This window comes from Mustela lutreola, chromosome 6, assembly GCF_030435805.1.
Source record: "Mustela lutreola isolate mMusLut2 chromosome 6, mMusLut2.pri, whole genome shotgun sequence".
NCBI classification, from domain to species: domain Eukaryota; kingdom Metazoa; phylum Chordata; class Mammalia; order Carnivora; family Mustelidae; genus Mustela; species Mustela lutreola.
Genome location: NC_081295.1, coordinates 88,699,702 through 88,712,097, shown reverse-complemented (window position 1 = coordinate 88,712,097; position 12,396 = coordinate 88,699,702). Strand labels below are relative to the sequence as shown.

Here is a 12,396-nt window from a genome sequence, read left to right as displayed (position 1 = left end):
CTTTGGGTAAATACCTAGTAGTGCGATTGCTGGATTGTAGGATAGTTGTATTTTTAACTTATTGAGGTAACTCCATACTGTTTTTCAGAGTGGCTGCACCAGTTTGCAAGAAATATTTTTATTTAAATTAAAAAATTTTCACTTGCTGATAAATTACTGAACACTACATCTGAAACTAATGATATACTATATATTGGATAATTGAATTTAAATGAAAAAAAATTTTTTCACCTGGGAACTTCCTTGGTCTCACTTCATGAATATTTTCTTGCCCTTTTTGGACTTTCATCCTCCAATTACAAATTTCTTTTCAGATATAGAATGTGTTTTTCTTTTTAAAATTGAGGTATAATTGACCTACAGCATTATATTAGCTTCAGGTGTAAAACATAACAATTCAGTATTTGTATTATTGCAAAATTATCACCACAGTAAGTCTGGTTAACATCTGTCACCTACATAGTTACTGAATTTTTGTGTGTGGGATGAGAAATTTTCAGATCTCTTCTCTTAGCAACTTCAAAGTATGCAACGTGGTTTTCTTCAGTTGCCATACTTTACTGAAAGTATTTTATTTTTTTTAAAAATATTTTATTTATTTATTTGACAGAGAGAGATCACAGGCAGGCAGAGAGAGAGAGGAGGAAGCAGGCTCCCTGCTGAGCAGAAAGCCCGATGCAGGACTCGATCCCAGGACCCTGAGATCATGATCTGAGCTGAAGGCAGCGGCTTAACCCACTGAGCCACCCAGGCACCCCTGAAAGTATTTTCTTAAGTATACATTTTTATCCTCATTTATGATTCACTGTTACATCTTATACTTCAAAAACATCTCTTATTTGTAGATTATTTGCGGATCTAGGACATTCCTTGTAATGTATTTATAAGCGCTTCAAAATGTCGATATTCATTTTACATTTGGGAGCATTTCTGAAGTGAATCTTCTGTTAATGATTTTTCACATCGTCAGATCTGCCTTGTATTGTTTTTGGTATGGAAACTGCTGAGTTTTTCCTTCTTTCATCACTCTCCTATATCATCCTGTTTCTAAGTCTGTTCTTTTTAATGGTGGCCATGTCCTCTCAAATAATTTGGGGGCTTCCTACACTTCTGTGAGCTCTGAGACCAGATATGTGACAGAAAGCTGAGGCCAAGTACAAGGTGTGGGCCATGCCGGTGAAGAAGAGACAGGCCTCAAGTCAGAAAAAGCCGAAGGGATCAGGGTGATGGTGAATAGGGACAGGATGTAGAAAAAACATGTATGTTGGGTACAGTATTGAGCACTTTCCTTAGGGACCCCCATTTCATCTTCACGATAACCCTAAAAGTGAGGCATTATTATCCCAACTCATCCCTCCACGTACCTGGCACTCTTACCTACAGTGAACTAGATGGTAATGGAGAGCTGGCCTCAGGAGAGCAAGGTGGCCCTCTAATCCCCTGACAATAGTGATACCTTATTTTGCTCACACAAAAGTACTATTCTTACTAAAATTTTGTGAGATTGGCTGAAAAGGTAATTGTCATTATCCCCAGAGACCAGGAAACCAGAATTCAGAGAAGCCTGACACTCAAACACTGTCTCTGGATTCCTGCGCAGTCCTTGACATCTGGAGCCAAAACAACCAGTGACGAAAACAGAGCAGCAGCCGCAGCACCTCCCAGGAATGACTTCATATCCTGTTATGCAAGTTTCTGGAGGCTCTAGGTTAGAGTGTCCCAGGCACACCAGCAGCAGTTGGGGTTGGCGCACACGAAGGATGAGGAAGGCCAGGCTCCAGGATCTGCTCTGGATACTCTTCATCTCAGGTAAGGTGAGAAAGAGGCATGAGCAGGTGAGGCCTCTGCCCAGAACCTTGGGGATCCCACCATGAGAAAAGCTTCCCTTCTCTTTGGAAGCTCCAGGGGATGTGCCACCCAGCATAGACCAGCCAGTAGACTTGCAAGACTGGGTTCTTCTATCCAAACTTAACAGCATTAGAAGACTATATAGAGCCTGAGAACAGAAATAAAATGGGTGAATTATGGAAACAGTTTATCTGTGCATTTTGATATTGGCAAAGATAAGCACAACTCTGGCGAGGGGGAATGCTAGAGTAAATCTAAACTTGACAAGATCCGAAATAATTTTGCTCGAGTTTGAAGTTTCATTTTCTTATATTCCATCATGGTGCTTTTTATGTGACTGTCTGTTAACCCCCAAAGACATAATTCATCCAATGATTTTTCCCAGGGACCTACTGTGGACCAGAAAATCTGCTATTGTTGAAGAATAGCAGAACAAAAGTGAACAGAAGGGGCTTGGGGCCCACTTTTCCTGGGGGCTGTGACTGCTGGCCACCATTGTCTGCTGGTGTTGGAAGGTGGTTTTGCCCTCCCTGGCTTGGCAGGTCTGCCCCATCACCACACCCTCACTTCTCTTGTTGTACAGCTCACACTTTTTTTTTTATTTTTTAAAATTTTTAAAAAATAATTCATCTATTTTTTTTAAATATTTTTTTTAAATTTTATTTATTTGACAGAGAGAGATGACAAGCAGGCAGAGAGGCAGGCAGAGAGAGGGGAGGAAGCAGGCTCCCTGCTGAGCAGAGAGCCCGATGCGGGGCTCGATCCCAGGACCCTGGGATCATGACCTGAGCCAAAGGCAGCAGCTTAACTCACTGAGCCACCCAGGCACCCCCATCTATTTTTTTATTGAGAATTTTTCTTGTTTTTTCATTTTCTTTTTAATTAATTTTTTATTTTTTTATAAACATATATTTTTATCCCCAGGGGTACAGGTCTGTGAATCTCCAGGTTTACACACTTCACAGCACTCACCATAGCACATACCCTCTCCAATGTCCTTAACCCCACCACCCTCTGTCAACCTCCCTCCCCCAAGCTACCCTCAGTTTCTTTTGTGAGCTTAAGAGTCTCTTATGGTGTGTCTCCCTCCTGATCTCATCTTGCTTCATTTATTCTTCTCCTACCCTCCAAACCCCCCATGTTGCATCTCCACTTCCTCACATCAGGGAGATCATATGATAGTTGTCTTTCTCTGATTGACTTATTTTGCTAAGCATAATACCCTCTAGTTCCATCCAGTCATTGCAAATGGCAAGATTTCATTTCTTTTGATGGCTGCATAGTATTCCATTGTGTGTGTGTGTGTGTGTGTGTGTGTGTGTGTGTGTGTGTGTGTGTGTATCACCTCTTCTTTATCCATTCATCGGTTGATGGACATCTAGGTTCTTTCCATAGTTTGGCTCTTGTGGACATTGCTGCTATAAACATTTGGGTACACATGCCCCTTTGGATCACTATGTTTGTATCTTTAGGGTAAATACCCAGTAGTGCAATTGCTGGGTCATAGGGTAGCTCTATTTTCAACATTTTGAGGTACCTCCATGCTGTTTTCCAGATTGGTTGCACCAGCTTGCATTCCCACCAACAGTGTGGGAGGGTTCCCCTTTCTCTGCATCCTTGGCAGCATCTGTCATTTCCTGACTTGTTAATTTTAGCCATTCTGACTGGTGTGAGGTGGTATCTCATTGTGGTTTTGATTCGTATTTCCCTGATGCTGAGTGATGTAGAGCATTTTTTCATGTGTCTGTTGGCCATCTGAATGTCTTCTTTGCAGAAGTGTCTGTTCATGTCCTCTGCCCATTTCTTGATTGGATTATTTGTTCTTTGGGTGCTGAGTTTGCTAAGCTCTTTATGGATTTTTGGACACTAGCTCTTTATCTGATATGTCGTTTGCAAAAATATTCTCCCATTCTGTCAGTTGTCTTTTGGTTTTGTTAACTGTTTCCTTTGGTGTACAGCTCACACTTTGACTAAAGATGGAAACATTTGGGGCTTTGGTTGTTCCTCCTCCTAATCCTTATGAATAAATTGGGAAAGTAACAAGTGTAAAGAAGGGTTTGCCTTGGAAAGACACCAAGATTACAGAGAAAGGGGACTTTCCAGGAATGCACTACTTTGAGTAAGGTTACAGATGCTCGCCTTGTAGAGCCTGCAAGCACATAGCACTTTGAGTTTGGCTGGAGCTGGGGTGATATCCCAGATGGGCATCTAGGAGCGTGGTTCTCATTCATTTGTGTTGTATTCACGTTTTTCCAAAGCAAAACTGGGAGAAGATGGACGGTTGATGCTTGTGTACTTGCGTGTGAGAAAGCCAGTAGTATATATTTCACTGTGTCCTGTGGGGGTGGGTTTGGGTAACCTAAAAACTGCCTCTAGCTCCTGTACTCTAAGGAATAGAATCATTATGTACCTATTCAGGTGTGGGCTGGGCCTGCTCTCACCCCAACCAGACACTTGCCTTGGGCAACATGGCTCCAGGGTTTAGAGTTGAGTTTGGGGTCAGACTATCCAGGCTTAAATCCTAATTCTACAACTTTCTACTGTGGAACTTTGGGCAAATCACTTAATAACCTCTGGGTTATTTAATAAACTTTCTGTGCCTCAATTTCCCTATCTCTGAAATAGGAATAATGTCAGTATCCACCTTAGAAGTTATGGAGCTTAAATGATAAATTTAGGAAGATTGCATGTGCCAGTACTTTTAAACACTTAGCAATAAAAGGTATTTGGAATTCCTTTCTTGCAGTGGTGCAAGAAATGGTGCACACATAGCATTTCGGTGCTGAGTGCTTTCTGTGTCCTTTCACAAGAGATAAGCAAGTTTGTGCACAATTTCAGACTCCTCCTGTAACTCCCACTCTCTTTGTCTACTTGGGCTGCTATCACAAAATACCACAGACTGGTGGCTTATAAGGAATAGGTACTTATTTTCCATAGTTCTGGAGGCTAGAAGTTCAAGATCATGCTGCGAGTTTGGTTGGGTTTTGATGAATACCCTCTTCCAGGTTATGGACTATGGACTTCTCACTATGTCCTCCCAGGGTGGATAGGGGTAAGGAGCTCTCTGGATCCCCTTTCATAAGGGCACTAATCCCTTTTGCGGGATCAGTCATGACCTAATCCTCTCTCAAAGGCTTCACCTCCTAACACCATCACCTTAGGGTTTTGATTTCAACATATGAATTTTTTTTGGGGGGGGGACACACACATTCAGACTGTAGTGTCTACCTTGCTCAGGGAGTTTGCAAATAATTTATCTACAGTATTTACACTAAAGTTGCAGAGAGTAGAGGGCAATGTTATAGAGGGTAGAGAGAGGAGGTGTGCCTCTTTCTCGAAGCACAGCACAGTGCCTGACACATAGTAGTCTCTCAACCACTGATTGAATGAATGAATGAATGAGTGAGCCAAACTTGCCTTAAGACAGCCCACAGTCTTGGCTTGCCTGTTTCTTGGAGGGGAATTCCTGTCCAGAATTCAGAGGACTTTCCAAGAAGCTTCTTTTCCATGTTTCCTTAGAAACTGAAGTCTGGTCCCAGAAGAACTGGCCTGGTATCCTTTATAAAATCCTCAGGAGTCCACAGGTGGGCTGTAGTAATAGCCCAGGGTCTCCATTGAAGGGGTAGCTGTTGGCGTTTTTCAATGGGCATTCTTAGAGTTACTGCCCAAGGATTAAATTGTGTGCGTGTTTGTGCAGTAGGAGTAATGTGCCATTAACAATGGCAATAGTAGTTGTTGGTAGTGGTAGCCTGACACACAGGTACAAACACACAGTTTGACCCAACATTACTGTCCAGCCCATTATTTGGTATTCCATAGAAGAAAGACACTCAGTTTTGAGTGGATAAACTGTAGACACTGTGGATAAGTTATGGAATGCTTTGTGTCCAGCCAAAAATAAGATCTAGATCTTACTTCCACTCAACTTGTCCCTCCCATTTACAAAGCTCCCTTGGAACAGAACAGAATTGATCTCTTTCCTCTACTTAGATGAAGTTCCCCTAGCCGTTTGGAGGAATCACTGTCTGCTACTATCATGTCTTCACATCCACTCATCACCCTATATGTCCTTGTTTGTAATCTTCCCTGCTATCATACCCTTGTCTCTCATGGTGTTGGCACGTGTCCCATGTTCTGCCTCCAATCAGGAGATTTTTTTCCTCTCAAGAACATATATTTATGAAAGTTTACACAAAGCATATGAGGTCTAGCTCTTGGAGTAAAATAAAAATTACTCACAGTTAAGGGCGCCTGGGTGGCTCAGTGGGTTAAGCCGCTGCCTTCGGCTCAGGTCATGATCTCGGGGTCCTGGGATCGAGTCCCGCATCAGGCTGTCTGCTCAGCAGGAGCCTGCTTCCTCCTCTCTCTCTCTGCCTGCCTCTCTGCCTACTCGTGATCTCTGTCAAATAAATAAATAAAATCTTTAAAAAAAAAATTACTCACAGTTAAAAGATCTGGAATCTAGTGCTGGCTTGCAGGGAAGGTTGCATTTTCTCTGAAAGCCTTGAGGATCTCGCCGAAAAATGAGTGGTTGAACAAGAAAAAGAGGTTGTTTCTCTCTTTTTTCCAAAGAGAAGAAAACTTTACCTCATGGAGTCTAACTCTGATTCCCTGCTTACAGAACTCCAAGCTGCAAATGAACCACATGAAGAACAGTATGTCTTAGCTGCGGGAAGTACCCTGAATGTACAATGTCCTTCCTCCATCAGGAAGTACGCCAATAGCCAGAAAGCTTGGCAGAAGCTGATGGATAGAGGGGAGCCCCTGACACTGGTTTTCACAGAGAGTGTTTCAGGGAAGCCCAGTCAAGTCCGGAAGGGCAGGTACTTCCTAGAAGACATCCCCGATGAGGCCATACTAAATGTCCAAATGACCAATCTTCAAGTGGAAGATTCAGGACTGTATCGGTGTGTGATCTACCACCCTCCCAAGGACCCTGACATCTTGTCCCCCCTTGTCCGCCTGGTTGTGACCAAGGGTGAGTGACCTGGCGGGGGGGTAAGAGAATGGGGAAAGCCAGGTCAGCTAGGGGTATGGGTGGTGGTGGTAGCACGAGCAGGGCTGTGGCTCAGGATTTCTAGCAGCCTGGCCTCTCTCAGAAGCTCCTTTTCTCTCATTTGAGGTCCTTGAGAGACATTTGGTCACAAAGTAAGAAGCTATCACTTAGAGTAGCAGAGCTTAATTTGGGGTGCTATTATAGGAAGTGGGATACTTCCTACAGTATGAAAGATGAGTGGTAGACTTGGACAATTTAGTCTCATTTTTTAGGTCTCCAAATGAAAGCCATTTCTTTGGGAAGCCTCTGTGATCCACTATTTCCTTCCCAGAGTACATTTGATGACCTTCCTTTGTGTTTCCAAAGCAGTGCTTCTCAGACTTTACTGTGGACACAAAACCCCTGAAGATCTTATTTCAAAGGCAACCTCTGATACAAGAGGTCTAGGGTGGGACCTAGATTCAGCATTTCTGATCTGCTTGCACATGATGCTACTGCTGAGGCTGGTCCATGGTTCCCATTTTGGGTAGCAAAGCTCCAGAGCTCACTTTGTGTCCTCCCTCATAAATGATGCTGCCTCACTGGGTAGTAGTGGCCTGCTTATTTATTTGCCTCCCATGCTCATCTGTGAGTACCTTGAGAAAAGGGCCTGTGCCTTTCTCAGCTCTGTATCTCTAACAGCTAATATAATGCCTAGTTCCTCAGTAGATGTTAATTGGAGAAATTAAGGAAGGTTCAAGTTTCTACTAACTGGGGAATCCTAAACCTAAGGAAGACAAGGCTCATATGCAATATATTAATAAAAGATAATTTGAAAAGCAGTACACTACAGGTTCAGGTGAGGGTAAGGCAGAGAATAGTACAAGGTAGAGTAATAAGGGGATTATTCTTAAAGAAGGTGGAGACATATGAAATGGTAAAGAATAGCAGGAAAATGCATTTCCAGTGACAGGAATCGCTTGAAAATTCTATTCCCCCCACTCCTTACCCCCTCTCTGTCCTTACCCATCTTCCTTCCTCCTTCCCTCTCTCTCTCTTCCCTTCTCTGTCTTCCTTCTTTCTTCCCCTTTTCCTTTCTCTGGCCTAAGCTAACGTCACACTCATTTTTTACTCTTAGTAAAAGAAAAACTTGCTTCATGAATGGCTATGTTCATTTCCCTCCTCAGTTTCATTTACCCAGCTACCTATCCATCCATCCATCCATCCACCCATCTTTCCTTCCATCTAACCATCCTTCCTCCCTGCCTTCCTTCTAGTCATCCTTCCAACCATCTATCCACTCATCCACTTCCCAACAATTCATCCATCAACTTATCCATCGATTTATCCATTGTGCTTTCTTGCAGATTTTTTAGTCTCAGACAAGATTCCTACGCAGAACTTTGTTCAGATTTCCACCTTTTCTCCTTCCACCACCAAGGCCCAGAGCACACTCCTTACCAGTCCCAGGTCTGTGACCCAACTCCTACCCACATCGGCTGCTGACATTTCCTCTCCCGGTGTTGGAGTCACCATCACAAACGTGACGGATATTACCAGCTATGGTTTCAGGTCTCTGGGCCTCCTGGTTTGATTCCAAGTCCATCTGCTTAAGACGTGGGAAGTTATGGATAGGGGAGTGGGCAGGGCAGAAGCAGACTTGAGTCTACTAAGTCTGGTGAAAGTTCACTGGGGAGGAAGGGGGTGGTGCTAGAGGAGCAGGATGCTGTTGATGAGGCTGCCCATCTCCTTGGTTCACCCTGTTTCCTTGCTTACTAGAGGAGTAAGGAGAGGGGAAAATGTCTTTGCTGATTTCCACTGGGTCTCAGCCAACCCCACCAGCCTAATAGAGTGGAGTGAAGGACCCTGGATTCTAATGCCAGCCACATGGTTTGGCTGTGTGACTTTGGATGAGTCAGGAAGGTTCTGTGGCTTGTTTCCTTATCTTCAGGGAGGCTAGAAAATGCAGAGCTGGAAGTGATAATCTAGCCCAACTGCTCTGGGCAGTTGTGTGTTAGGATTACCTGGAGTGCTTGCTTTTGCTTTGGTTTGTGTTTAATACTGATGCATATGCCCTCCTGTAGACCAATAGATTGGGATTTCTGGAAATGGGGTTGGTCTAAGCATTGTTGATGAGATCTTCAGGAGATTTCTTAATGTGCAGGCAAAGCGAAGAACCTTTAACTTTGCATGCATACCCTTCTTTACAGTTTATTATTGGATACTGATTTATCTCTGAAAGTGTTTATCATTAAATATTGAATTGACAGAGAAATATGTATCCATATTGCCATTAATCTAACATGTCTGATCTCCACATTCTCTTTCTAGTCTTTATTCATGTTCATACGTATTTAATATAGCAGTAATTCTAATTATAAACATTGCGATTATTTTTCTATTATAAAACTATTCTTTGATGTTGCTATCTAGACTTCATGATTATAATTCAAACAAATGCATCCTTTTCTAGCAATGAAGAAGCCATGACTTACATCTTAACTTGCTTGTCTTTAGACACTGAGATCGTTTTAATTTTTTTATAGTATTGATAACTTCGAGATGAACATTTTCACAGACGTCTTTTTTCTTTTAAATTATTCATTCAAAAGAAATTCCCTTAAGAGCATGTGAACTTTTATGTTGCTCTGTGTACATATTGACAAATGGTCTTCAAATGTTGCAAACAATTTGTTTTGTGATCCATAATGCAGAAGAGAAGCAGTCGTCACTGCAAGGATCTTTTGCCCACAAGGATTTAGTACTTGGAAAATATTCCTGCTAAGTTGGACATGAATTATCACGTGCTTTTATTTTTCTCCTGCTGTGGACTAGGCACTCCATGAGGGTAGAGGCAGTCTTCTCCACCCCACCCACCCCAAATAGTTGTTTTGCTGACCCCAGTGTCTGGTACATAGTAGGTGATTATTAAATCTTTGTGGACTAAATAAATGGTCTGGTGAGAATCAACATTTTTCTTTTCAAGTTACTTTGATTTTTCCAGGATGTAAATTGAGAGTACCTACTTTGGCCCACATTGCTACTAGAGGCTGCCCCTGGCCTATTAACTTTTTTTATTAACTAATATGAACTATTCTATCAGTCAGAATCCAGCCAGGGAAGCAGAAGTCACTGAGATGTTTGAAAAAGAAATGTTTTGTATGGGGAGTTATTTGCCTCCGCAATGAAAGAAGTGAGCTTCCAATCTGGGGAGGGATGGGTTCTGGGGGGCACTTCAGAGGAAGCCACCATCACGCTGTGTTAGGGTGGGTTCCCTGGAAGCAGGCAGTGGGAAAAGTCTTGTACAAATGTAGGAAGTGACCCCAGGTAAATCCATCCAGGAAGTGAGACCAGGAGAGAAAGAAGCTTAGCAAGGGTGTCATCACCAAGCTGAGTCACACAGCAGGGAACTTTGGGGCTCAGTCCTGCAGGGGACTTCTGGGGGACCCATGGGACTTGTCTATATCAGATACTGGGGAGCTGGAGTATTTATGCTTGTGAATTTCCAGTCCCCTGTTAGGGGCGGCCCAGGGGCACATGAATTCCCAGGCACTGGGGTGGTAGGGGTGGTCTGGCAGCTTGTGCTCAGCCTCCAGAGGAGTACCTGCTGGCCCTCAAGAGTGGACACACTCCAGGAGCTAGGCCCATGAAAATGTAAAAGGGTTGGGAGGACAGGGGAGACCTGAAAGTCAAGGTAGCCCTGCGGAGCTGAGGCCTTGGGACCGTGGGCTGAACGCGTGCCCTGGAGAGTGCTACTGTAACCACAGATAGCTAGGAGCTGTCAGGGGCTGAACTTGACCCTAGTTCCAGGTGGTGGAGGAGATGGAAGACAGGGAGGGAGATGCCAGAAGCCAGAGGAAGGGTGGGGACTTCATCGTAAAAAGAGCCTCTGGCATTTTTCTATCGCCATTCTGTCATTTCTCTCTCTGCGACCTTGGACATTTGCTTTTAAATTTTGTACAGGCAAATGTGTTGATTTTTAAATTATTGCTTTGCTTTATTCTTTCATATGCTTAATTCTATTTCCTGGCGACATCTCTAGGTTTGTTTGTTTTTGTTTTTTCCATTTTACTTAAATCTTTATTCCATCTTGGGGTAGGGGGTTGTATTTTGTTAAATGGTATAAATTCTACAAAAGATGACTTTTTCTTCATATTACGATCCAGATACCACCAGATTATTTACTAAACAATCCTTGCCTATCTCCTGGTCTGCCAGATTTCCTTAGATGTTAAATTCATACATAACATTAGGTCAAAATCTATGCTTCTCTTTTTTTTGCTGCCATCTGTTTCTTTTCTTGCCCTGTGTCTTATCATGCAGATTCGTTGTGCTATAATCTGTTTCCATATCGCTGAATCTAGACAGGCCATATTTCCTCACTCATGGGTATCTCTCTCTTACGGTATCCACTGATGCTTTCTCGGGACTTTTAGAATCATTACACGAAAATCTGTAAAAATTCATGATAGGAGTTGGGCAAGGATTGGATTCTTCTGTTTATAGATGGGGAAACAAGAGGCCAGAGTGGTGAGATGGTTCTCCCAGGAAGTAGGCCATGTTGCGGGGACTAGAAACCAGGTTTCCTTGCTGCCATCCTGGTAAGGAAGAGGAGCCCAGGCAGCCTGCCCTTTCTCTCAGATGCCTCCTCTGCATATGGGCTCCATGCACTTTACTAAATATATTTCCAGTTAGTAGTTTTAGTTAATGGACACACTAAAGGCACAGGGCTAGTCAATATGGGGACAAGAGCTAGAAGGGCCCAAGCAGATAAGAGAAGGGGCATGAAGGACTTCTGTAAACACTCAGGTGTGAGGCGCACCAGCACTAACAGCAGCTGACATCTCTTCTTTCCCCCAGGGTTCCCACGATCAACATCATCATTCTTGTGCTGTGTGGACTCCTGAGCAAGAGCTTGGTCTTCACTGTCCTTCTTGCTGTCACGCAGAGGTCATTTGGACCCTAGGCCAGTGAAGCCATGAGAATGACCTCTGACCTTCAGTCACATCTCTGGCAGTTGTTCCAGAGGAAGGGTGTGAGGGGAAAGGCAAGGAGGAGCAATGACATGAGTTGACTCTGTAACACAGATTATTTCTAAGGCTCATGTCTCACCTCAGCCCTGCCAGCTCCCCTCACTACACCAATAACCTTGTGTGTGTGTTTTCTCCCTCTGAAGAGAGGACACAGCTGTGAACATGCCCTTTCCACCAGTGGCTTGGGATTTGCCTTAAATAAAGACAGAGTCCAATGCTCTTCACTGATGCTGTTGTGTGGTGGTTGTGAGGGACAGAGGGCACCACCACTAAAGCTGCCCTTGTGCTTGGCCTGGGCCATAATGTTTTGGCCTGACCTGGATAGAGCTCTTACTAAAGAAGCATCTTGTTCTCCCTGTCCCTGGATCTTCCTCTCCTAGAATCAGATGCTTGGGTTTCTTTCTTCATCTGTGGCCATCTCCTACATTCCCAGAGAAGGGGTTTGAAAACTACAGAATGAGGAGAAGACAAGACACTCTCTCTCCTTCTGCTCCTCCCCCTGCTCTCTCTCTCTCTTTCTAAGATAACTATATAAATCTC

General features: G+C 43.5%; 1 protein-coding gene across 2 annotated transcripts; it reads left to right on the top strand.

The window, feature by feature from the left end:
- Positions 1–1,671: 1,671 nt before the first annotated feature.
- TREM1 (triggering receptor expressed on myeloid cells 1) lies at positions 1,672–12,080 on the top strand. Of its 2 annotated transcripts, none has more exons than XM_059177906.1 (4): positions 1,672–1,809; positions 6,470–6,826; positions 8,191–8,293; positions 11,684–12,080. In XM_059177906.1, exons 1-4 carry the CDS (start codon positions 1,686–1,688, stop codon positions 11,787–11,789), a joined length of 690 nt encoding a protein of 229 aa, XP_059033889.1. In that variant the 5' UTR covers positions 1,672–1,685; the 3' UTR covers positions 11,790–12,080. The 2 variants fall into 2 exon arrangements, with proteins under 2 accessions (XP_059033889.1, XP_059033888.1); XM_059177905.1 differs by having other exon boundaries at positions 8,191–8,395.
- Positions 12,081–12,396: the final 316 nt, after the last annotated feature.